General features: G+C 38.9%; 1 protein-coding gene across 1 annotated transcript; it reads right to left on the bottom strand.

The window, feature by feature from the left end:
• Positions 1-1,205: 1,205 nt before the first annotated feature.
• Positions 1,206-27,455, bottom strand: LOC104594386 (ras-related protein RABB1c-like). The gene is made up of 6 exons (XM_010254681.3): positions 27,172-27,455; positions 7,048-7,187; positions 3,381-3,463; positions 1,847-2,051; positions 1,658-1,726; positions 1,206-1,539 (listed from the first exon to the last, which is right to left on the bottom strand). Exons 1-6 carry the CDS (start codon positions 27,215-27,217, stop codon positions 1,447-1,449), a joined length of 636 nt encoding a protein of 211 aa, XP_010252983.1. The 5' UTR covers positions 27,218-27,455; the 3' UTR covers positions 1,206-1,446.
• Positions 27,456-27,837: the final 382 nt, after the last annotated feature.

Raw genomic sequence — 27,837 nt, 5'->3', positions numbered from 1 at the left:
CCATAAGGTACTTTTTTGTTATGTTAAACAAGCTTCCCACTCTTTTTTCACACTAAAAAAATGGTGTCATTCCACTTCCAGAATTTGAAAACTGCAATCCTATATCCTGCAAAGCAAACATATAAAAAGAAGAATATTCGAGAATATTCATTTTTTTTCCTTTCCACCCCATAAGCCAAACACAACCTAATTTCCTTACAATTACTCTTGGCACACAACATTTGATGAGATGATACAAAATACTGAAGCAATTTTGAGTTTTGTCGTGGATCTAAAATTCTAAATCGGTTCGGGAAGGTGGTCAAGCTTGCAGCATTTCACTCCTTCGACTCAGCATTTGATGCTCTCAATGGATTGAGGCATTGAGCCATCTGGGTTTTGTAAAACTTTAGATATGTATTTTTTTGATGCAACGAGCTTGCTTCAATTCCTTTGCTTGTTTTTGGAGATGGTGACAACTTTTGATTTTAGACTTTAGACTTTAGACAGGGAAACTAATATATGTCCGTTTCAACGTGGCACAAAATAGAACTTTTCACCCAACGATCCCAACCAAACACAAAGGACTCGAGTGGGTAGTCTCAGGAAAGGAGTGGATTTGAACCTAACCCAAGGATTTGTTCTACCACTGTTACCAAAGAAATGGTTATGATTCCTACTCTGAAAAATTATTTGCTATTACTGATGCAATGACCCCTAGCCACACATGTTAATCAAAACCACTTTTGAATATAGGATTGAATACATGAATCCAACCCATCTTACACTTGTTTCAATACTACGATCCACTGTGTTCAAGCACCAAGCACCAAAAACGGGTTTGACCAACAAGCATGGTTTGCACTGCATTCGTCTTAGTTATTTTATCATGTTTCATTTATTGCATGTTTGTGGGCTCCTTGAATGAACTTGGCTGAACTGGAACTGGGTGTCTACCCAAGAACCCAAGTCAAATATTATAATCTGGCAGTTGATTCATAACCATTCTAACTTTGGCCTCGATTAGAGTCGATGGTCCTATAACCTACAAGAGATTTGCTCCACTTATAGATCAAGATTGGAATGGAGTGCACTGTATAAATGGTATTATAACCATTAACCAGGACTCTTTGCTTCACAATCTGTCCCGCATAAGCAAGTAGGTTCATGGTTCAAATTAAACTGAGTGTGCATCAAAATCAAGTTCGTTGACATTAAGATACAACTTCACTAACAAGAACAAGCTTCACTATATCACTAAATGGAATACCAGATTTACAAGCCAAGTAACAATTAACAAGAACAAACCAAAGGGAATTATACAACTATATCACATTTCCATATTGGATTAATTCGTTGATTTGGTTCCTATAGTCGAAACAACTAATAAGATTCAACAAACAGAGAATATACTATCAGAATGGAAAAAGTAAGAGCTATCTGACTTGGTAAGTGGGTTTTCAAATCTCAACTGCAACAGCCTCCTGCTTGAGAAGCAGAGCCATCTCTGCCTCCTGATGGGCCAGGGATTCCTCCATATCCAACTTTTATTCCATAAGACTGCAGAGAAAAAGGACAACCAGATCATCAGAAGGTCCATCTTCCATCAAGCTGCTATAATATTCAATCATATCTTTATATTCTATATTGTAACTTGAAAAGATTTAAGGAAGCAAACCTCATTTGAAACATCAAAGACCCCTTCCTGAATCTTCTTATAAATTGTAGCAGCTGTGCTTATGAACGCCTGAAATGAATTACTTGCCAGCTTCAGAAATAAGGAAAATAGCAAACCTCAAATTACAATGACCATTATAAAACCACCAAGCTTCGGGTAGCTCTCACAGTACGTAGTAAGGTCCACTACCTCTTCAACATTCTGAGCAGTTTTTGCAGAGGCTTCCATGAATATCAACCCATTCTCCTTGGCAAATTGTTCACCTTCTTCTGTACTCACTGCCCTTCTATGAGCAAGGTCACACTTGTTACCAATAAGCATAATTGTCATGTTTGCATTTGCATGCTGCCTTGCATCTTCAAGCCAGCTAGCCAAATGATTAAAAGTTTCCCTCCTGGAAAAATGTGAGCAATAAATAAAATGCATATAACTAGAAAAATATACACTTAAGAATATATAATATTAAGGCACGATCAGGATGTAATCTACACCTATTTAATTTAATCATATCCCATGCATGTCTTTGGAGCAAAACCAGCTCTCCTTTCATGCCATAATTTACCAATAGGACAATTCTGCAGACTACAGAACTAGAAATTTTAAATTAAAATTATCTTATTATCCTAGCTATTTGAAATTAAAAAAAAAATTATTGGTTTCTATAATTAGATTAAGTAGCCACATGCCACATGCATTGCAGGTGTAAATTGGGGAGAACCCATATTTGTCCCCTTTACAACAGGTAATAGAAAGTAGAAGATTGGAATCTGGAATTCAAAATTAATGTGAAATGTGGACTAAACTGGAGGAAAAAAAAGGGGATTATAACTGATAAGGACAACTTTTAGGCCCTAATATCAATAAAAGAAACCCTTTTAATATAATTTCTAAAATAGGTTAACTTTTTAAAAAATATATCAAATAGGAGCAAAAACACTGTTCATCTTCTTCCTCTTCCAAACCACTTCCACCCCAGCCCAGCCCTGCAAACCTCAATGACCACCATCCACCAGCGCCGCCTCTGGCAACCTCCAGCAACGCCTCCGCCCACCTCATGTCATCAGATTGGTGTTGCCAGAGGTGGGCGGAGAAGGAAGTGGTGGCAGCGGCGCTGGTGGATGGTAGTCATTGAGATTTGCAGGGCTGGGGCGGAGGTGGGCAGAGGCGGCGGCGGCGGCGCTGGTGGATGATAGTCATTGAGATTTGTAGGGTTGGGGCAGAGGTGGGAAGAGGCGGCGTTACTGGAGGTGGGTGCAGGCGGAGGCGTTGCCGGAGGTTGCCAAAGGCGGTGGTGGCGCTGATGGATGGTGGTCATTGAGGTTCATTGGGCTGTGATGGAAGTGGTTTGGAGGAGGAAGAAGATGAGCAGTGTTTCTGCCCTTATTTGATATATTTTTTAAAAAGTTAACCTATTTTAGAAATTATATTAAAAGAATTACTTTTATTGATATTAGGGCCTAAAAGTTGCCCTTATCAGCTATAATCCCAAAAAAAAGTGTTGGAGCAGAAAAGGAATAAAGAAGGGAGAAAGTTGATGAGAAGGGGATGAAACTCCCACTTATAGAATAGCTAGTAGATAAATGGACCAATCAATACAAGTTTGACTGACAACAAATACTTAGACAATTGGTTTCCCATTTGATTCATCCATGCATATCAACTGTGTTTCCAAAGGATAGGATGCTCCTATGACATAGTTTCACAATTCAAGTAGGAAAGTTACCTGGTTATATCGTAGACTAGCAAAGCACCTGCAGCCCCTCTGTAATATGACCTTGTAATTGATCTGAAAGATTCTTGACCAGCCTGATATATTCATAGGAACTTCAGCATTCATAAAATTCTAATTTTGGTGGATAAGAAACAAATTAACCTCAGTTCAGAATTATTGTACCAAGGTTTTATGCAATTCTAGAAGTACAATTACATTGTCACAACCTATCATACCCAGATACCTGTACAATAAAAAAAAATAATTTGCTCCTTGAATGAAGGACGCAAGTGTCTTTCTGAGCAGCTAAGTGGACAGGTTAACCAGCATTGAACTAAGGTTTTTTTTTTTCAGGCTGATGTTCAACCTGATTACTTGTGTGTCAGTAAAATGCACAGAAGGATGCTTGCATCCATCATTCAAAGAGCAAAGATAAACTCTGTCCAAGGGTGTTGTATCATGTTGAATACTTCAGTTTTTAGTTACATACCTAACAGATACTCAATTATGATTAACAATGTTAATACAATGCAATCCAATTACAGATACTCAAACAAGGTGATATAAGTTTATTAGGTTGACCTTGAAAATATACATTTGGCTTCCCATAGTGAGGTTTATTGATGGAGAAAAAGCCTCTCCCCCCCTCCCCCAAAACTCCTACAGCCTAAAAAATTCTAATCTCATCTTCAGAGCAAGACATATAGGAGGAATTGACTTTTAACTTGTTAGGCCAGGTTTAAGGCCAACCCTAACCCAACCCGACCTACCAGACCTAATCCTAACCCAAACTAAATTCTTTCAACCCTAACCCAACTCGAAGTCTCAATTTGGGCTGGGCTTGGGTTGGGCCCAACCCAACCTTCTTCCCATCCCTTAAAACCTCGTAGAACTTTTCAATTTCAGATCTTAACTCAACTTTCACTACATATATTAATCCTATGTTTCATTAGTATTTGTTTGTTGACATTTTTATTGGTTCTTTTGGTACAAAATTCAGAAAAATAAGTGTTTAAAATTACTATAGTTTATTATGAGCAATGACTTATGATAGATCTTTTATGGGTGGCAAATAAAATATTCAAAAAACATAAAATATGTTATTAAGGTTTTAGCCTTTCCGATTAGGATTAAGTGAAGTGATTATCGTAAAAGAAATACATGATACTATGTGGTGGGGGCTATACAACTATTATGCATCTAAACAAATCAATGTATGATATATTACATATAACATATATTTATATATGACATGTACTATAGAGTGGGGTTCGGGTTGAATCAGGTTGCCCGAGGGGTTAACCCTAACACAACCCAAAGTAAAGTCAGGTTCATGAATTTCAACCCTAACCCTAACCCGAGCATTGACCTAACCCAACCCAACCCAACTTTTTTGGGTTGGGTTCGGGCCAACCCAGCTGAAGTTGCAACCTTACTATCAGATCCAATCGGATCTTTGGATCAGATCGGATCTGACATGAACAATGTTGGATCGAATTCGGATATACCCTATTCGAATCTGATCCAATCTGTTTGTATCCCTAACAAAGGCAAGAAAGAGGGAAGGACAGCATGGATGCCCTTCCAAGGGGAGGCTAGTAGCCCTAGCAAATACTCCAACATCTCAATTGTCAGCTGCAAGCCCATGAATGTCTACCAGTACCACTATTATTTAAATGTTTAGATAATAGGTTTTCTAAAACATTTATTTTAAAATTTTAAGTTTATATTTTTTTTATTAACACTATGTTTAATATTTTTTTTGCATTTTTTTTTATTTTTTTGCCTTTTTTCTGACTTTTTTTTAGCTCTTTTTTTTGTATTTTTGCAGCTTGCTTCAAAAAGGCGCATGTATCGCTTTGCGCCTTGCTCTTTTAAAACACTGCTTTATCCACTTGCACCATCTCTCCCTAAACCCAAAGCTCCTCAAAACTTCCAACAAGAAAGAATAGTCCACCATATCATAACCTTTTTCCAAATCCAGTTAACACACAAAGCCTTCCTTTCCTTTTCTCTTGAAGTCCCCCACGAACTCATTGGCAATTAGGATTTGATCAATTATTTGTCTACCTCTTACAAAGAGCACCTTGATTTGGAGAAATAATGGAAGGAAGAGCAACCATCATTATCATTTGCCTTATTGACCAAAGAAAGATATAAGGTTTTAAATAATCCCTACAATCTTCAATACATTACCTTTTCAAAAAAGAAAGAAAGAAACCATACAATATTGAATAACTTTTGGATTTTCCATTCAGGCTCCATTTGGTTGCATGTAATATGGAGGTAAATAAATCATTTCTGCAGAAAATGCTATTTTAACATGCCTGGCTGGATATAAAATGACCATGGAAAACAAACCTTCTCCAAAAAGTGCATGGTATTTGTAGGAAAAACAGAATTCCTTATTATTTTCCACATGCCATTTTCCTAACAGTATCTAGCAACACCTATATATTTCCCAAATCTCAACCATCCAGGTTTGCCTTTCAAATTAAGAAGAAACACCAAGAAGATAGAAAATTAATTTGTTTTCTTATAGAGTATTATTTTCTGAGGATATCATTATCACAAGCTCTAATGCAGTACTTTTATTACATGAAAACCCCATGTTATCAAGCAACAAAACTATCAATGCAAGCTCTGGAAAAATACTACTACTCTGACTGCTCTTTATAAAATATAATATTTCATGCCAAATAATGGCTGCCTTACCAAAACCTATTGACTTAATGTTAGTTCATGAAGAATCAACCAAGCATATTAGTATTTAGTAGTAGGAGCAAAGGACCCTGGAAGAGGCTCAACACTCAACTAAGAATGTTGACCAAGAGATATCACATGCATAAAAAATGATGAAGGTGGAAATAAGCACTTTAGATTTCATCAATTTATGTTGCCCTTTAAGCAAACCAAAATAAGCGTTTGCCTGTCAAGTGACTAAATATAATTCATGAATTATTGAGAAATAACTATAGTGTCATGTCAAACAAACTTTTGTCATCAGAACCTAAATAATTAAAACATCTTGAGGACCAAATTAGAACAAATTCAGACAGACAAAGTATTAGGTCTAGCCAAATACAGAATGAAGAGTATGATGATGGTGGTGATGGTGATGCAAAAATATAATCGCAATGAAGAGCACCATATATCTAGAGATTACAGACTAGCAGAAAATAAAACATTCTACTAAAAGGGCGAAACTCAAAATCAATTGTGAGAAGCAACAGCCAACATTAGTGTTGCTTTAAGTTTTTTTTAATAAATAATAGAAATTTTATTAGAGCATAATTAAGTATCACATGATTACAGAGTACATCCAGCAGAGGTGCAAGATGCAGCCCCGGCCATATAAACAGATTACAACTGAACCCAGAATAATTCAGACTTATGCACCCCCTGTTTTGCAAAGAAATCAACTATCCCGTTAGCTGGCCGCCTTTCCCATTGGACTGAAATTGTCATATCTCTGACCAGCCACTTAAATCTTTTCATATATTCTTTGTATTTCCAAATTACAGTTTCAGGTTCCTTCAGCCATCCCGTTAGTGTTGCTTTAAGTTAATAACCATTGAACTAGCAATATGAACAAATTCATCTCAACATATCAGTCTCTGAGTCCAACTAGCTTCTGTATGTAAAAAAAGCCAAAAAAAAAAGAAACAAGAAAACAAACCGTGTCCCATATTTGCAGCTTTATTGACTTATTATCAATTGTGATCATTCTAGCACCAAATTCAACCCCAATAGTTAAATCATGCACTGGTTGGAACCGCTTGTCTGTGAACTGTAAAAGAAGACATGATTTGCCAACTCCTGTAAAACAAAAAGAAAAGAAAACAGTTGTAAATCACACCTGCAATAATTTGAATTAAAAGAAAAGAAACAGGAGAAAAGAAGGAGATTGAAGAGAGAGAAGTGATGGATGAAGAAGATGGAAGAAAAGGAAGAAGAGAGTAGTTCAAAACCTCTCTTCAACCCCCAATGATCTCGTTTATTCTTTTGTTGTTAAAAATAAGGACAATTACATGAATGCACTTAGTAGGGCGTCCATCACTAAAGACAGCAATAAAAAACAATAATAAAAGAGATAACAGACCCATAACTAAGGCCCACTACCTACTAACACAAGTCATAAACCTAACTTACAGAAAAACAAAGAAACTAAGGCCCATTCGACCCATTATCTCTACAAAAACCTATATGAATGAACTGCCTCTTCCTCTCATCATAACTTAAACAAATAAGACCCATAACTAAGGCCCACTACCTACTAACACAAGTCATAAACCTAACTTACAGAAAAACAAAGAAACTAAGGCCCATTCGACCCATTATCTCTACAAAAACATATATAATTGAACTGCCTCTTCCTCTCATCATAACTTAAACAAATAAATTCCTAATCTAAGATGAACAATAAACACATGAAGAAGACAGCTTGAGATAATGCTCAGGTAGATAGTACAAGTCCAGACACTGACATATCAGCCTGGAGAAAGAGAATTTGAGTTTGGTATATGTTTTTGTTGGGGTGCATAGAATTATATATATATATATATATATATATATATGTATTAAAGGAAGGTTTTCAGGCTACAGCTCCCCACCATTCAGACACATGGCCTTCTCATTTTTCTAGAAATCTAGACACGTGGCATTTTCTAAGAAGTTGCTGTTAAAGCCCACAACCCACTACCACCATTCAGATAAGTGGCCTTCTCATTTTATGGAAAGCTAGACACGTGGCAATTTCTAAGAAATTCCTGCTAAAGCCCACAGCCCACTACCAGCCTACAGCCCCCCACCATTCAAACATGTGACCTTCTCATTTTTCTAGAAAGCTAGACACATGGCATTTTCTGAGAAGTTGCTGCTAAAGCCCACAACCCACTACCACCATTCAGATGCGTGGCATCCTATTAATTCAAGAAATAGGATTCAAAAAGTGGGTAGTTTCACGTAGACAATTATTTATTAGCTTAACACATGTTTATCCATAGTCTATTAAATACAAATGGTAGGACCCATTAAAAGATTACCGTAAACCCACATTTATTTTTAAATGTTTTTTTTCAAAAAGAAAATACTTTATTAATTACAAACTTGATTTAACTTTTAGGACGCAACCTAATTTAACTTTTAAAAATAAATAATTCAAAATACATCTATTAGATAAATAGTAAATACCAAATAAAGTGGGTTATTGTTTATCAATAAGATCTCATTTAATATCTTAAATCAAATTAAAAAAAGCATAAATTAATAGTGGGTTTCAAATAAAATAGGTCAGAATAAATTGTCAATTACAAAGATGTAAGACCCATATTAGTTTTTCTAATTTAATTTTTGATAACTAAATAATAAACTTCAAACTAAATTATAAACACATTTAGTTACCCCGCACTTAGTACAGGGGTCATTCTCTAGTATATAATAAAAGGAAAGAAAAATAACATGACAGCAGGGTTAGAATGGAACCCAGAAGCCAAAGTGAGAATAGAAGGAATGCATAGAGAATGCAAAACTGAGAAGTTGACCGAATGTTATACATAATAACAGAGACAACTATGACTTATTAACCATGCAACAACTATGTACATGTGAAAACAACTCCTTAATCAGGTCAACTAGGGAGTTTCCCTCTGACCTACCCTATTGCTGCCATTAGGAGAAATGGTGTGGCAGATCATAACTGTCCAATAGGTAAGGTATCCTCCGGATTGGAAGTGTCCAGTCCTCTGGTCCACATCAGCACCATACCCCAACTTATATTAGTAGTTCCTTAATAAATATTAGCCATTCAAAGAAACTTGCCCAACAAGGACCTAGCATGAACACATGGGAAGTGCTTTGGAGCATAAATTTTCCCCATGAATAAAGGGCAGCAAAACAAAGAATTTGGAGCCCTTTGGAATTCCCTAAGCAATTCAACTAGAAAATTGCCATATAAATGAGAGAGAGAGAGAGAGCAGAGAAATGTATAAAAATACAGGAGTACTCCATGTGGCAGCATGATTTATCACCCCTGCTTGTCTGCACTCTCCATCACCCACTCTGGGGGCAAGTTTCAGCCTGCAAGTCCTTGACACTTGTCCAACATATACCCTTCTCATTGGTTTTCATGTATTAAAATCTTAAAAACTTTGACCTTTTTTTGGTATTTTTAATTACCAATTACATTTGGACCATTAATATCACTAGAGGAAAGCTCCAACACAATGCTGGGTATGGGTTGACATGGCATGTGAAGGTAACATGGCCAATCCAGATAGTCCCTTCTGATGAAGAATCTGCACCACTTCCAGCATCTTACCACTTCTAAGGGTAGAGGTTTATTGTTTAATATTTATAATACAAATCTGACCTAATAATCTTAAACATGGCACTTCAGTTGTCAGTCCAAACTCTTCATTCCATCAGCTTTTATGCATGACATAAATTTTAGCTGAAAACCCCTGCCACTGTATTGTCCAAACCAAGACAACTTTGTTCCAATTCCACCCAGTGAGCTAAAAAATGTCCCACTGTCTCCTAAACCTAAAAGTTTCCTATATTTCTCCTCTTTCTTCTAGGTTCTCCATGTCCTCTGTGTTTGGTAGAAGTAGTGTTTCAAAAGGGTGTCCCTTGGGTGCACCCAGGCTCACAATCAAGGCCTATATCTTATAGTGTGCACCTTACCTAACTTGTTGCTACATTCAGATGAACTAACCTTGAAGTCAATGTTGGAACCATAATTTAGTATATTGTAGCTTGCAGGGTGTACTTAACTACCTATGATTTACAGAGTTTAAACAGTTTCTCCTATGTAGGACTTGAATGTACGAGGTTAGAACTTTCATTTTAATGAGATGATACACTAACCAATTGAGCAACTAAGATTTTTGAAATATTTTAATCCTTTGAAAGACTGGGTAGAAGCTATTTGGTCGAGCAACTCAAGCACCAGAGTTCCAACAAATATAGCTTCATTTTGAGAAGTGGTGCACACAAGCATAAATAAAAAACTTCGAAATCATCTCTCATATTAGCATTTTGTAAAAGAAAATAGGGAGTCAATTAATCACCTCAGTATTCACGGTGAATTCACTACCAGAAGTTAATATCATACCTTTCTTCAGCTCACTCATGGTGGAAACTCCATGCAAATAACCCCAGCCAATTCTGGCATGGTCTTGTATCACCTCACACTGGAAGAAAACACGGTGATACTACTTTTTGGAGCATTTGGGAGGAAAGAAGTTCTCAAATTTTCTCCAACGGAGTATAGTATTCATAGAAAATTATTAATCTTGTCATGATTAGAGTAGCCTTTTAGATCTTAAAATAGACAAATCCATAAACATCATTACAGGAGGTAGTGTCCTGTGCAGAACTGATCCCTTCTAACACAAGGGACTAGTGAGCTCAAATTTGATGGATGTTTGTTAATAACCCTGTTTTCCGAACTGAACCTGTCAAGTGAGCAGAGAAGAAGAAGAGGAAGAAAAAGAGGAAGAGAAGAGGAGAAAGGAAGAAATGTTCGAATGGGCACTGTTCATCAGCAGGCCATGTTCACTTATATAATAACAGTACATAAAGTTACATAAAAGGACCAGGATGCCCCTGATTAGTGATGGGACACCCAGTCAAATAAGACACTAAATAAAAATAGGCCCAGTAACTAAGGCCCATTAACTAAAGACTTAATACCCAACCCAGACAAGAGGATAACAAAATATCAGCCGAACCAACACTCCCCCTCAAGCTAAGCATGGATGTCAATCATGTTTAGCTTGCCAAATAAGTCCAAGAATTTCACTGTGGTTAGCCATTTAGTTAAGACATCTGCAATCTGCATCTCTGAGGGAGTGTAAGGAATGCAGAGTTCTCCTGAGACTATTCTTTCTCTAACAAAGTGACGGTCTATCTCAATATGTTTTGTTCTATCATGTTGCACTGGGTTATTTGCAATGTTGATGGCAGCCTTGTTGTCGCAGTACAACTTGAGAGGACACTCAATCTTCACTCCCAGTTCACCAAGAAGAATCTTAAGCCACAACAGTTCCGCAACACCATGAGCCATAGCTCGATATTCAGCCTCTGCGCTAGACCTGGCAACCACATTCTGTTTTTTACTTCTCCATGTAACTAAATTTCCTCCAACAAAGGTGCAGTATCCTGAAGTCAACTTTCTGTCACCCACAGAACCAGCCCAATCTGCATCAGTATATCCTTCAACTTCAATTTTATTGTTTTTTCTGAACAGAATCCCTTTCCCAGGGCAAGACTTCAAATATTTGAGAATCCTTTCTACAGCTTTCATGTGAGGAATTTTTGGATTGTGCATGAACTGACTGACAACATGAACATAAGCAATGTCAGGACGAGTGAGGGACAGGTAAATTAACTTCCCCACTAGCTTTTGGTATCTTTCCTTATTAGGGTAGTCCTCTCCTACCGACTCCTGTAGACCATGGTTTGGTTCTATTGGAGTATCTGTTGGCCTGCACCCCAACATGCCTGTCTCTTGTAGAAGGTCAATGATGTATTTCCGTTGACATATATAGATGCCCTCTTTGGATCTAGCAACTTCAATCCCTAGAAAGTATCTCAGTTGACCCAGGTCTTTGATTTCAAATTCAGCAGCTAGGACCTCCTTCAGCCTTTTAATCTCTTCCTTATCATCCCCAGTAATTACCATATCATCTACATAGACGATAAGAGTTGTAAGTTTCCCATTTCTCTTCCTTAAGAATAGGGTATGATCTGCCCCACTTTGAGTATAACCACCTTTCTTCATGGCTCCACATAGCTTCTCAAACCAAGCTCGAGGGGACTGTTTAAGGCCATATAGTGCTTTTCTCAGTCTACACACTTTCCTGCCAAATTCATAACCTAGTGGAGGATCCATGAATACCTCCTCATGTAGATCACCATTTAAAAAGGCATTCTTCACATCCAGCTGATGAAGCTCCCACGAGAAATTTGCAGCTAATGATAGTAGAACTCTGATAGTGTTGAGTTTTGCTACCGGAGCAAATGTTTCTTTGTAGTCAATTCCTTCCTTTTGAGTAAATCCCTTTGCTACGAGTCTAGCCTTGTATCTTTCAATGGACTCATCCTCCTTATGCTTCACAGTGAACACCCACTTGCATCCAATAGTGCCTTTCCCTTCTGGTAGATCTACTAATTCCCAAGTCCCTGCTTTCATTAAGGCCTTCATTTCTTCATTCATAGCCTCTTTCCACTTTGGGTCAGACACTGCCTCTGAGTACCTAGTAGGAACATGCACAGAAGAGAGAGCAGACACAAAAGAACAATAACGAGGGAACAAATGTGAGTAAGACACAAAATTAGCAATGGGGTGTCTGATAGTACAAGAACGGGTAGACTTACGAAGGGCAATCGGAAGATCCAAGTCAGAGGAATTGATAGGATTACCTTGAGTTACTGAGACAGGTTGATCCGAATCCAATTGGTTGTTGTCATGAGTTGGAGGACTCTTCTTCCTTCTATTGTAGGTGATTCTGATATCTTTTTGCTGCCTGCTGGAGTCTTTAGTAACATTTGCAACATCACTAGTAGTAGCTGGGCCAATAGAAGCCTCACTAGATTCACCTGGGATACCACAACTAGGAGAGGATGGAAGATCCGATTTGAGGCAGAAAGGGGCACAAAGAAGGAGGGAATAGAAGGATCAATAGGAGGGTCCTCTTCCATCCCACTAGTCACCCCCTGAAGAGGATCCAGGGAAAGATTGAAAGTAGGATTGACACTCAAAGAACACCACATCTTTTGTGACATATTTTTTCTTGGTGACTGGATCGTAATACTTGTATCCCTTCTGAGTAGGAGAGTATCCCAAGAAAATTCCCTTCGTAGCTCGAGGATCCAATTTGGTCTTCTTCGGATCCTTGACATGTATGAAACATACACACCCAAAGACCCTCGGTGGAAGAGAAAAAACAGGAAGGTGAGGGCAAAGAATAGAAAATGAGTCTTCATCCCCAAGACCTTAGATGGCATTCGGTTTATCAGATATGATGCAGTAAGGATTGCTTGAGACCAATAGGCTTTTGGAACCTTGTGCTAAAATAGTAAAGCTCGTGCAGTCTCCAATAAGTGTCTATTCTTGCGCTCAGCAACCCCATTCTGTTGGCGGGTACTAGCACAAGATGACTGATGGATCATTCCCGCATCCTCCATAAACAAGTTTAAGGACCTTTCAAAATATTCAGCAGCATTATCTGACCTGAATTGCTTGATTTTCTTGCCAAATTGTATTTAAATCATTTTGCAAAATGCCATGGTTACCCGCGACACTTCATCTCGTGTCTTTAATAAGTAGATCCATGTGCATCGAGAATAGTGATCAATAAAACTGATAAAGTATCGATAGCCATCAATAGAAACAATGGGAGGACCCCAAACATCAGAGTGGACTAAGTCAAAAGGTGCTTGAATTTCATTACTAGAAGTTGAATACACAGTTCTACACTGTTTTGATAATTGATAGACTTCACAGACTAACTTTTGACTTGAAACACCTTGGAACAATTCCGGAAACAACATTTCCAATGACGAAAACTGTAAATGACCTAGCCTAGCATGCCACAGGTGTAGCTTAGTTAATGACTCCACATTAGATTGACCACTAGTAGTAGATGTTTGTAGGGCCGAACTGATGTCTGCATCAAGGTAGTAGAGGCCTCCACGCTCATGACCGCTCCCAATCGTTCTCTTCGTCAAACTGTCTTGAAAAACACAATGAGTAGGAAAAAAGGTTTTGCTACAGTTCAAGTTCTTGGTAAGTTTTGAAACAGATAAAAGGTTTGAAGAGAGATTGGGAACATGCGAGACAGATTTGAGTGAGATGTCCTTGCTTAGGTCAACCACTCCTTTCCCAGATATGGTAGAGAGGGAACCATCAACAACCTTCATCTTGTCTTGTCCAGACATTAAATGATAGGAAGAAAATAAAGAAGGCATGTGAGTCATGTGGTCAGTCGCACCGGAATCAATAATCCAAGGGGCTGGATCAATGGAACTAGTTGCACTAAAGGCGGAGACAATACCTGATCTGGCAAGGGAGGTGGAAGCAAGGGAATTTGTCCTTAGGCGGGCCAGTGCCCGGCTAAGTACCTCCACCTCATCAGCTGTGAAATCCATAGACCCATGTCCTTGGGAACTAGTAGTCTGTCCCATGGAAGAGGAAGCAACTGTGGATGAGTGTTTGGAACCTCCATCACTGTGACTTGCTGCTAGGTTCCCACTTGCAGATTGGCCCTTCTGGTGCTTCTTATCTTTCCTCAATGCAGCTGGTTTCAGATGAGGATAGAGAACCCAATAGGTCTCTTTCACATGCTTTTCTCCCCCACAGTGAGTACACTTCAGGTGTCTCTTGTCAGAGAACTTGTTCCCCCTTTGATTTGTAGAAATTAGGGCTGAATGTTCTATAGACTGTTCAGCTAGTTTAGTCTGAGCATCAACTTGCATCTCTTTTCTTCTCACCTCTTCATTTCTCACAAGATAGTAGACATGATGTAAGTCGGGCATCTCATCTCTTCCCAGAATTTGGGAACTTATGTTCTCATATATTGGATCTAGGCCAGCCAAAAATTTGAATTTTCTACCCTCTTCAACTTGTTTGTCATGTTTCTCCTTGTCTCTAGCATTCTCCTAGTCAATGATGAGGTGGTGATCCAGCTTTTCCCATAGTTCTTCTAATGTAGCAAAGTATGTTGCAACACTCATATCTCCTTGCCTCAGGGCAGCAATATCTTGATTCAGTCTATAGATTCGGGCATTATTTTTTTTTCTGCCCATAGGTCTTAGACACCTTTTCCCATATCTTGGCAGCTGTGGAGAAGTGTTGAATAGTCCTAGCTACCCTTGGAGTCATTGAAGCAAGTAGCCAAGACATGACCGTAGCATTCTCTCTTCTCCAAATAGCATATTCAGCACTCCCTATTTCGGGTTCTTTCTTCTGCCCGTCCAAGTAGCCGGTAAGATCCCGAGATGTGATAAAGAGCATGGCTGAAACAGACCGTTCCCTAAAGTTGTATTCGTCTAGCAACACATTTGTTATTTGTAGGCTGTGCAGATTTGGGTTCTCCAGATTAGGAGACCTCCCACTAGCCCTAACATCTCTAGAAGACACTTCCCCAGATATGGAAGACATCTTCTCCGACTTGCAAGAGTACCAAAAAACTGTCACACAAGTTATATGAAACCACTTCAGACTTACGGAGCTTGCAGCACTGTAAACTCAGACCGGAGGGTCCGTATCAGGGCTGAAATACCAAGTTCGACTCTGCTGTACTGCTCTAACTACTGCTGTTGCAAGCTGCCACCAAACTGCTGAAACCCTTCTGCTGTGTTTAGCCACTGTTGCCGCAGCCTGGACCTTGCTGTTGTGGCTTCTACCACGCGCTAACCACTGCTATCGCAGGCTGAACCCTCACCCACAAACTGTTCTAGGACTGCTGAGATCAGTCTTCTCTTCCAGATCTGTTCTACACAGATCTCACTTAGCCGAATGGCTACAACTTGCTGTGTGTGTCTCTTAGGGCATCAGCTACTGGGACTAACTCCCCTTGGGCCCTACAACCAAGGGAAACCCTAGATATAGGTTCTGCTGGGTTCTATGACCAGACCTAGGGTTTCTTTGCAGTACCAAGATAGAGAGAAAGGTGAGAGAGAGAGAGAGGTGCGAGGCAGCTGCTGTAACCAGGCGAGTTTTAGTGCTCTGATACCATGTTTGCCTAACTGAACCTGTCAAGTGAGCAGAGAAGAAGAAGAGGAAGAAGAAGACACTAAATAAAAATGTTCGAATGGGCACTGTTCATCAGCCGGCCCTGTTCACTTATATAATAATGGTACATAAAGTTACATAAAAGGACCAGGATGCCCCTGATTAGTGATGGGACACCCAGTCAAATAAGACACTAAATAAAAATAGGCCCATTAACTAAAGACTTAATACCCAACCCAGACAAGAGGATAACAAAATATCAGCCGAACCAACAAACCCTAAGGACTTCTGGTGTGGGTTAAAGCAAAGGGCAATGTCATTGTAGCATTTTCCAGCATTGGCATTGATGGGAAGGGGCAATGCTGAGAAAAGTGCCCATCAGGTTTTAACCCAAGTAGACACTTGCTCTCAACCTCTCAGCCCATAATATCAGTACACTGCCCACAAGGAAGGACCTCTTCCCTAACTGGAAGATGTAGTGTCACACCCTCTAGTTAGATGGATCCTAGGATTAAAACTTTTTACAAACATTTAATAAAATAACTATTTATAGATACAAAGACATTTTGCAAACTGATTTCAAAACAAGTTGAAATCCACTATTGGCAGTTTTAGGTTTCCATTAGAGAGGGTGTAAACCAATATATTCTCTTTGTCTGACAAAGTGGCTAATCCTATCAAATGATAACCCACTCAAATGTTATTCTAAACTACTCCAGCATACCCCAAGTATTTGACCCTAAGTGATCTCATTGGTTGTCATATCAAAAGCAACTCAATCCAACATTTAGTGAAGTATCACTATCAAGTTTGGGATCAAGTGCAACTTTCCAATTTTGCCAAAGTCCAGGGCGTAACTGGAAATGGTCCCTGTTTAATGTTTCACTAAACACCCACTCATTGTACCTTAAGTCTAACCCTAACAGTTGAGACAAACTGCTCAACCATTTCAGTAGTATGTGTCAGCCTTGACATGATAAACTCAGAGAGCTTATCAAATGGCAAAGAAAATTTTAAGTTAACATGAGTCTCATAAATGTCTAGCTTAAGGGGTAGAACACAGAAACACACATGAAATAGCAATGCTCTGATTTCATTCAATAATAAATATCATATTACATCAATCTGGTTGGAGTTGAAGGCATACATTGTCTAACACTTGTAGCATTTTCCAGCAATGGTATTGATGACATTGACTTCTTGAAAGTTATGACCTTACTTCAAGTTTCCATGTTCTTCTTAGGCTTTAACTAATTCAGGTAAAAGGGAACTTCCTTTCACAAGCTAGCTAATGGAGACACAAATCAATAGCAATGTGGCTGAAAGCAGAAGAAAATAATACTACTTTCTTCCACAAGCTAGCTAATGCAAGAAGGGTCAATTCCATAAAGAAGATGGAAAATGGAGGATGGATAGTGGAGCAAGAAAAGGAAATAGCAGATACTTTCATAAGTATCTATAAACAGCTTTTTAGTGACCCCTACAAGCAAAGACCAAATTTGGATGGGTTACAATTTGGGTTCCTCTCTGAGCAGCAAGCAACAAGTTTAGAATAACCCTTTTTCTAAGGAAGAGGTAAAGAAGGCTTGAGATGATGTGGAACGGAAAAAGGCCCTAGGCCCTGATGGTTTTACCATCTTATTTTACAAGAAATTTTGGGAGTTAATCAAAGATGATCTGTTAAAAGTGCTTGAGGAATTTCATAACTTTGTAGCCCTGGAAAGAAGTCTGAATGCAACTTTAATCTCACTTATGCCCAAGAAGATTGGAACTACAGAGTTGAAGAACTTTAGGCTAATCAATTTGATTGGTAGTGTCTACAAAATCTTGGCTAAAATTCTGGCTACAAGACCAAGGAATGTGTTGGACCCGCTGATCTCTATATATCAAGGAGCTTTCATCCACAACAAACACATCCATGATGGTGTTCTTATAGCCAATGAGCTTATTGACTCAAGAAGGAGAAGTGGGAGGAATGGGCTTGTGTGTAAAATAGACCCAGAAAAGGCCTATGACCATGTTAATTGGGCTTTTCTGCACTACATGTTGGAAAGAAAGCATTTCAGATCAAAATGGAGAAGTTGGATGAAAGTCTACATAACCACCCCAAGATTCTCGATCTTATTTAATGGGCCAGCAAGAGGCAATTTCAAAAGTTCAAGAGGCTTGAGGCAAGGGAACCCTCTATCACCCTTGCTCTTTCTAATTGTGATGGACGGTCTTAGTAAAATGGTAGCAAGGGCCTCGGATTTGGACTGTTTGGGAGGTTTTAAAGTAAGCACTAACAGCACAAGGGTTCCTATCTTGCAGTTTGCAAATGATACCCTCTTCTTCAATAATGCCTCGGCAGACCAGGTTCTTGTTGAATCTGTCAGCTTTATCCTTATTTTAGTGCCACAGGGGCACATATGTAATTTTATCCTCTTATTATTAGAGTGGGTCGCCCTAATATAAATACTAAAAAGACTGGTGCTGCCAGTGAAGTTTTGACTTCAAATCTCTCCTCTCTTCTCTCTTCTCTCTTCTCTCCTCTCTCCTCTCTCCTCTCTCCTCTCTCCTCTCTCCTCTCTCCTCTCTCCTCTCTCCTCTCTCCTCTCTCCTCTCTCCTCTCTCCTCTCTCCTCTCTCCTCTCTCCTCTCTCCTCTCTCCTCTCTCCTCTCACTGCTCTGAATCCTTTCTGTGTTTTTTACTTTTTTACCAAGAAAACGTGGTATCAGAGTGACAGATCTGTGATTAGGAGCAGTTCGATCAGCTTTTTTCTCTCCAGATTTTTTTTGTCTACTGTGGATTGAATCCAAGAAAGGGTGCAACGGGTTGACCTAAGAAGCCTTCTCGTGTATTTATTCCCTTTTCCTCTTGGTCGTGTGCCAAGAAAACACCAAAGGAAGGGAAGCCAAATGCTGTGAAGGTGGTCCCCTGTTTTTTCTCTCATCTTTGTGGATCGAATGATCCTTCTGTACCCAGGTAAGTGCGATATGTAGGTCTGATGACCAGTGGCTGCTGTGAGGTTGTGTTTTCTCAGCCTGTGTGGATCAAGTGATCCTTCTTTGTGCCCCGAAAGGTGGGCTGTTGAGGTATGAATGCTCTGTAACTGCTGTGACAGCAGTTTTTTTTTTCATTGTTATTTTTTAAAACTGCAGTAGTTGTGTGGCAAAAAATCTGGTGAATTGTGGGGTAAAAATCTGGTGAATTGTTACTTGTAGGGACTGGACTGTTCAGACCTAAACTTGATCTGTTTTGCCTCTGAAACTGGTTCTGTAGTGTGGTGGTAGTCTGAGAAAAAGTACTGTTGTGTGGTCAGAGATAACTCTGCTGTGTGAGAACAAGAACTGATTTGTGCCTAAACTGTTACTGGACTAAGAACTGTGACTGAACTAAGAATAAGCATATTGACTGAACTGTGAGACTGTGACTGAACTGAGAACAAGTACCTTGACTGAATTGTGACTGAACTGAGAGCAAATACCAGGTCTTCTGAGGATTCTAGTGTGACCTCTAGTCAAAGTGGAATGAATGGAGGATTTGACTTGAGTTTTCCCCTGGCTGTGATCCCCTTTGATGGTCTTAATTACCTAGAATGGTCAAGGGGAATCAAGCTTTACATAACTCCAAGGGGAAAAGTGGGGTATATTAATGGTAAAGTCAAAGAACCTTAATCTGGAGGTGTACAACATGATAGGTGGGACGAGGAAAACAACATGGTGATGTCATGGCTGTTATTGTCCATGCTGCCACAAGTGAGAAAGACCTTCATGTGGGCAGAAGCAGCTCATGAGATTTGGGAGCAGGCTAAATCTACATATTCAGAACAACAGCATTATGCCAAAATCTATCAATTGCAAGCTGCCTCCTCAACTTGTAAGCAGGGGGAGAGGAGTCTCTCTGTCTACTATTCAGATTTGACCACTATTTGAAAAGAACTTGACCATTATCAAAACATAGACTCGAAATGTGATGCAGATAGGGGTGTCCAGGGTTCGGTTAACCGAACCATGGGCACTTTTTGCAAACCAAACCGGTATCACCGGTTTTTCCATTTCTCCAAACCGAAACCAAAACCAAACCGGTACCACTGATTAACCGCTCCACCGGTTTTGGTTTTTGACTGGTTCGGTTTTTCGGTTTTTTATATTTATAATACATATTATATAAATATATGTATGATATTATCTTATAAATAATAAATGATATATATTATATATAATATATTTATAAATAGATTATTTTTTGATAAATTATATAATGAATATATATATTTATATATAATGTATAGAAAATATGTGACATATTAAAAATATATATAAAATATACATATAAATATATATACCGGTCGGTTTGGTTAAAGGCTGGTTTTTTGTAGGTTAACCGAAAACCGAACCGGTCCTTCAGTTTTTCAAAAATACCAAACTGAAACCGAATCAATTGGTTCGGTTAACCACATTTTCCAGTTCGGTTCGGCTTTTCGGTTTTTCATGGAAACCCTAGATGCAGATGCTAAAGCCTACAAGTTTCTGGTTTCCCAACAATGGGTTTTTGCCTTCCTCTTGGGGCTGAAATCTACATATGAGTCTATCAGGGTTCAGATATTGGGGAGTAAAGATCTCCCATCAGTGCAAGAAGTGTATGCCCTAGTACAGTCAGAAGAGAGCAGACGAAATGTGATGAATAATTCTAAAGGGGAACAGATTTCATTAGTAGCTAAAGGGAGTATAGTTACAGGAGGTGGTAATTCCTTTAAAAAGAGTGATTTCCAGAAGAAAGTTGATGACAAGGATAAACTATGGTGAACTCATTTTCAGAAGTCTAGACACACTCGGGATACATGTTGGGAACTTCATGGGAAGCCAAAGTGAGCCTAGAAGCTGAGTAAAAAATCATACCAAAATATGAAACCAAGACAACAAGGCCAGAAGAAGTTTAATGTAGCAAACTTGGCCTCTTAGGAGTTTCAATCATCTACCACTACCTTGAGCCAGGACCTCCCTTCCATGACTGATCCCAAGGAAGATATCATTAACTCTTCCCTTGACCACTTGGAACTGTATGGGAGGGCAATCCGCCAAATGGACTCAGCTCCTCCCCCCTCGACTTCCTTTATGTCTACATCAGTGGTAATTTTGCCGCAGCTTTCCATGTGTCCTCTCATCCCTCAAACTCCCCTTGGATAATAGATTTTGGAGCCTCGAACCATATGATTGGTAAGTCAAATTGTTTTCAAACTTATCATCTTTTATCTGGTAGGGACAAGGTGAGACTAGTTGATGGCTCTTTCTCCACCATTGCTGGTCAAGGAACCATCTCCCTTCAGTTGTAAAACCTTATTTTAACCCTAATTTCAAATAAAATTGTCTTTTGCTGATAAAAAAAAAAGGAACCATCTCCCTTCCTCTTGGACTCACCCTTTCTAATGTACATGTTCTAAAACTACCTATAAATTTGTTCTCTTTTAATAGTATAACAAATTCATTAAACTGTTCAGTAACATTTTCCCCTTATTCTTGTGTGATACAGGATTTGACCTCGGGGAAGATGATTGGTAGAGGTCATATGGTGGATGGTCTCTACATGCTGGAGAATAAATCTAGTCTTACGGTTATTGAGTCCAAGAGTCCATCTAGTAAGAGTCAAGTCTATTAATGGCATAGTCTTTTAGGCCATTTATCTTTTAAGCCGTTAAAAGTTTTGTTTCCAGACTTGTTTAAGTCAGTGTTAGTGTTTGAGCTCACATGTCAAACTTGTCAGTTGAGCAAACATTGTAGAAATCATTTTGCTTCAAGGAATAATAAATTTGATTTTTCCTTTTCATATTGTTTATTCTGATGTTTGGGGTCCTATTACTTTACCATCTGAGACTGGCTATAAATATTTCATTACACTTATTGATGACTACTCAAGATATACATGGGTGTACCTTATGCGGTCTAGAGATGAATTATCCAAAATTATTAAAAATTTCCAACACTTGATATTTACTCAATTTCAAACAGAGATCCAAATTTTCCAATCAGACAATGCCAAAGAGTATTTTCATAGTAATCTCACGGAGTTTTTTGCTTCGTGTGGATCCGATCCATCCATCATAGCTCTTGTGCTAGAACCCCCCAATAGAATGGTGTTGCCGAAAGAAAAAACAGCCATCTCCTTGAAGTTGCCCGTGGGTTATTCATACACATGAATGTTCCTAAACATTTTTTACTGGACTCTGTGTTATGTGCTACCTACCTTATCGACCGTATGCCATCTCGCTTGTTAGGGTACAAGGACCCTCATCAACTCCTATTTCCCAAAGCTCCCTTCTTCTCCATTCCTATATGTGTGTTTAATTGTCAACCGTATGCCATCTTGCGGGTTACTCGTGGTAAACTTGATTCTCGTACTATCCCCTGTGTGTTCTTGGGTTACCCCTCTTCTCAAAAGGGTTATTGGTGTTTTGGCCCCGTTTCCAAAAAATATTATGTTTCTATGGATGTATCTTTCTTTGAGAGTGATCCTTTTTTCCCTTCTCCTCAGGGGGAGAGTAAGGTGGAGGAGAAAGGAGTCTAGGTTCTTCCTCCTTTGCCCCACCCTCCTCCATTCCGTGGTTTTCTTCGTCGCTGCAAGGGCCAACCAAGTTTAAGAGCTGTGGAGCAACTTGAAGTTGTACCACCAACATCATCAGACTCATCGAGGACAAATCCTATCCAACCAGGTACTCTTATTCCTATTGATGTTTATGACCCTCTTGCTATTGATACTTCATCTGCTAATGACCTATACATCCCTATTGCTCAAAGGAAGGGAGTTAGGTCTTGTATCACCAAGCATCCTATCTCCCATTTTATCTTCTATGAGAACATCTCATCCTCTTTTCGTGCTTTCCTTTCTTCCATTGGCAGTGTCCCTATCCCTAAAAAAGTGGCAGAGGCCCTCTCAGTACCTAAATGGACAGATGCAATGAAAGAAGAGATAAATGCCTTACATAAAAATGGTACATAGGAGTTAGTGGATCTTCCTAAGGGTAAGGAACCGATAGGGTGTAAGTGGGTGTTCATAGTGAAGCATAGGCCTAATGGCAGAGTAGAAAGGTACAAGGTCAGCTTGGTGGCAAAAGGGGTTTATTTAAGTGTATGGAGTAGATTATGCAAAGACTTTTGCTCCAATAGCTAAGATGAATTCCATCAAAGTTCTTTTCTCTCTTGCTACAAATCTTGATAGGGATCTTCATCAGCTAGATATTAAAAATGCCTTCCTGAATGATGGCCTTGAAGAAGAGGTGTACATGGTACAACCCCTGGCTTTAGTGCCCAAGGCAAAGAACAAAAAAGTGTGTAGGTTAAAGAAGTCCATGTATGGACTAAAACAATCACCAAGAACTTGGTTCAGCAAGTTGCATCTGGCTATGCAGCAAATTGGCTACAAACAATGTCAAACTGACCATACATTATTTGTGAAAAGAGGAGAAGGAAAGATTGCAACATTGATAATGTATGTTGATGACATAGTGATCATAGGTGATTGGAAAGTTGAAATTCAAAGGCTAAAGGACCTCTTGGCCACTAAATTTGAGGTGAAGGATCTAGGTCCATTATAGCATTTCCTTGGAATTGAAGTGGCCCGCTCACAAAAGGGGATCTTCATTTCTCAAAGGGAATATATCCTAGATCTGTTACAGGGTTCAGGAAAACTAGGAGTTAAGCCAGCTGACTCTCCTATGGATCCAAATTATAGACTGGGTGATTGTTGTGGTGAGATTATCGAGGATGTAAAGCAATTCCAGAGACTTGTGGGCAGGCTCTTGTATTTGTCCATGACCCGGCTAGACATTGCTTATGCTTTGGGTGTACTTAGTCAATTCATGCATGCTCCTAAGACCACACACTTAGAGGCAGCTAAGAGAATCCTCGGGTATCTAAAGAAGTTTCCAGGAGTTGGTTTACTATTTCAAAAGAACGGGCATTTGAAGGTTGAAGTATATACAGATGCTGACTGGGCTGTATCAATTGATGACAAAAAGTCCGCTAGTGGGTACTGTACTTTGGTGGGAGGAAACCTAGTCACATGGAGAAGCAAGAAGAAACAAAGTGTTGTGGCTAGGTCTAGTGCTAAAGCCAAGTATAGAGCAATGTCCCATGGAGTGGCTGAAGCTACGTGGATAAAGAACTTGTTGAGCGAGCTGGGTTTTCCAGTTGATAGCCCCATGTCCTTGTATTGTGAAAGCAAGGCTGCCATCAACATTGCAACCAACCCAGTTCTTCATGATAGAACTAAACATATTGAGGTAGACAAACACTTTATTAGAGAGAAAATTGTTAATGGGGAAGTGTGTACTCCATATGTTAGTTCTAAGGAGCAACTCACAGACATTTTTACAAAGGGCTTACATCACTTACAGCACAATGACTTATGTGACAAGTTGGGCATGATTGATATCTATGTCCCAACTTGAGGGGGAGTGTTGAATCTGTCAGCTTTTTCTTTATTTTGGTGCTGAAGGGGCACATATGTAATTTTATCCTTTTATTTTTAGAGTGGGTCGCCCTAATATAAATACTAAAAAGACTGGCACCACCAATGACAGTTTTGACTTCAAATCTCTTCTCTCTTCTCTCCTCTCACTGCTCTGAATCCTTTCTGTGTTTTTTACCAAGAAAACAGTTCTCAACCTAAGATATCTTCTCTTTTGGTTTGAGATAGTCTCAGGTTTGAAGGTGAACTAATCAAAGAGTGAAATGATAGTTGTTGGGGAGGTTCCCAACATTCAGGTGCTGGCTGACTTGTTGGGATGCAAAGTTGGAAGACTTCCAAATGTTTGGGTTTGCACTTCCAAAGTCATTTGGAATCCAATCCTAGAAAGGATGGACCAAAATCTGGCTACTTGGAAAGCAAGGTACCTAAAGGTGGTAAGGTAACCCTCATCAAAAGTGTCTTGGCAAGCCTTCCGGGCTGTTACATGTCCTTGTTTCCAGTTCCTTTAGAGGTTGCAGATAAAATGGAAAAAGAAGATGGGAGATTTTCTATGGTTGGGATGGAAAGACTCTCCCAAGTACCATCAAGTGAGTTGGAACCAGGATTATAAGCCCCTGTCCCAAGGTGGTTTGGGGATCAGATATATAAAGATTTTCAACTTTGGGTTACTGGGAAGATGGTTCTGCAGGTTTTCTGCTGAACCAGATAACCTATGGAGGAAGATCATAGACAAGAAATATGGTCTAGGAAGAATGGTTGGGATGCCGGAATTCCCCCAATGACATAAGGCTGAGGTGTTTGGAAAGGAATCTATAAAGCTTTCACACATTTCAGCAGAGGAATAAGCTACAAGATTGGAGATGGTAGAAGGCTAAGATTCTGGTTAGATCCTTGGACTGGTGACAGCACTCTTAAAGATTTGTTTCCAGCCTCATTCAATGTGGTAGTAGACAAGGAAGCCTTGGTAGCCTTTTCTTTTTTGATGGCTGATGACGGTATTTGCAGGACTCCTTCCTTTAGAAGGGGCTTTAATGATTGGGAGATTCGGTAAAGAACATGATGCAAGAACTTGGAAGTGGAATAAGTCAGGAGAGTTCTCTGTTAAATTTTTTTACAATTATCTAATGGGAGAGCAAGAAGAACCTTTTCCTAGTAAGGCCATTTGGGGGACAGTGGCTCCTTCAAAAGTCAAGTCTTTTGTTTGGGTGACAACTTGGGAGAGATGACTTACCAAAGAAATGTTATTGAAGAAGGGTACATGAGATGTTGTCTTTGCAATGTGGAGGTCAAGTCTTCAAGACATCCATTCTTCCATTGCAAGTTCAGTACATCAGTTTGGAATCACTTTTTGAAGGTCCTAAACCTGAGCTGATACATGCCCGTTTCAGTGAAAGCTTTGTTGGAGGAATGACACATTTCTGGATTAACCAAGAAAGGGGAAGTTTGCTGGTCTTCCATTCCTTTGGCAATCCTGTGGGCCATATGGAACGAGAGGAACAATAGAATTTTTGAGCACACAGCAACTTCTGAAATTGAAGTCATCAATTTGGCTTTAGGTGCTATTAGAAATTAGTTGTTTATACATTATGTTTTTAGAGGTGTATAAGTGAACTTTCAGGTTGTGATTTGCTCATTGCTAGATGGCTTTGAGGATTCCTCGAGTCTGAGACAACTTATTAGAAAAGCTAAAGCCTAGGCATCAAGAATACACTTCTGCCGCAGATTGATCCCCAAGTAGCGAACTTGATGGCTGACAATGTTGCCAGATTGAGGATCATTCTTACCAGGTTATCTTTGTTGGTCATCTCTTGAATTGTTGGCCTCTCTAAGATCTTTCGCTGCCTCCATTTCTTTGACTTGATAGTCTTATACTTCTATCTTCATTTGATCGTGAATACAATTTTATCGTGGATTAAAAAGAACACCAGTACCTCTTGTGTGGTTTCATTGAATTGAACTGATAAAGTTAGAAACAAATGTTTCAGAAATTGAGAACACTTTGAGAGAAGATCCAATTTATGGTAGGGTATGGGAAATTGGCTATGGAAATTAACAAGGGGTAAAGCTAAAGCAGAGGACCAAGGTTTCTAGACAGTGGAGTAGAAAATTGAGAAGAAAACGTGCAAAGTGCCAAAGTTTTACAGAGTTCAATACTTAACAATATTGACAGAAAAGAAACAACTAGTAACAAAATAAACCCGTAAAACGTTCAATTAAAAACGGATAGGTTTACAAGACAACAATAAACTAAAAAAGTTCTCTATATTTGAAACAAAAAGATCCCCAACTATGAACGGAACTTGCAAGCATTCCACGAATTAGGATTACACAGAAAACTGATCCTAAATTTCATGAAAAAAAAACAGAACATTTAAACCCATGAAATATTTTTTGAATATGAAATTATCATAGATTCATAAATCTGGCCAATTCTATCATATACAAGAAAACATACAAACGGAGTACGAATAAAATATTTTTATTAAGGCGTTCCCAAACCCCGAACAATGTTCCACGCCGAAATCAAACATATGCCCATAAAACAGAACAAATCATGATTCAAACGTGTTTACTTTATGGAAAAAAAAAAGGAAATAGGAATTGATGGAAGCAAATCACCTGTGTCTCCGATGATTATGTATTTGAAGAGGTATGCGTACGACATTCTGGAGAATGAAATGAGATGCTCAGAGGAAGGTGTGAACAAACACGAAGAACAGAAAACGAGAGTATGATGATAATTAATTTAAACATTAAACAGGTCATAGAATTCAAGTTATATGTAGCAATAATATAGGAATCTGTTATCTGTATAAATAAATAAATTAATTAATTGATTGAAGTCAAAGCCGTTTCATGAAAAAAGTATTTCCTTCAAGGATGCGTAGCTATTGCCTGTTATTAACCCCAACAGTGAAGAAACTTCTAAAGTAAATAATGAGGCGGTGGCACGTGCAAATCCAGGTTGTAAGCACATGCGCCAAGTGGATCGGGTCAGGTTGTAAGCGCATGCGCCAAGTAGATGAATCCGGTTCATCCGGTCCAATTATTTTGACCAATGAGAGAAGTAAATAAAGTAAAGAGAGAAGACCGGTCCAATCATAAATCCAACAAACCTGAAACTGTGGAATTAATTAAAAAAAAATAGATTACTATTATTAAGAGGGTGAACAAGAGTGTCGAACTTTTTTTCATTGAAATATCCCAAATTTTGAGTTTGGTATCTTTGTAATTATAGGGATAGAAATATAATTATAAACATTTATTAAATATTGTTATTGATTA

Source organism: Nelumbo nucifera, chromosome 1 (genome assembly GCF_055504915.1).
Source record: "Nelumbo nucifera cultivar China Antique chromosome 1, China Antique-T2T, whole genome shotgun sequence".
NCBI lineage: Eukaryota > Viridiplantae > Streptophyta > Magnoliopsida > Proteales > Nelumbonaceae > Nelumbo > Nelumbo nucifera.
This window is presented reverse-complemented; position numbering and strand designations above follow the sequence as displayed.

Coding starts and splice junctions, on each gene's coding strand:
- LOC104594386 (XM_010254681.3), bottom strand. CDS start 27,217: ATGTCGTACGCATACCTCTTCAAATACATAATCATCGGAGACACAG. Junction 7,188..27,171: donor CATAATCATCGGAGACACAG/GTGATTTGCTTC, acceptor TTTGTTTTACAG/GAGTTGGCAAATCATGTCTT. Junction 3,464..7,047: donor AGCTGCAAATATGGGACACG/GTTTGTTTTCTT, acceptor TGAATATATCAG/GCTGGTCAAGAATCTTTCAG.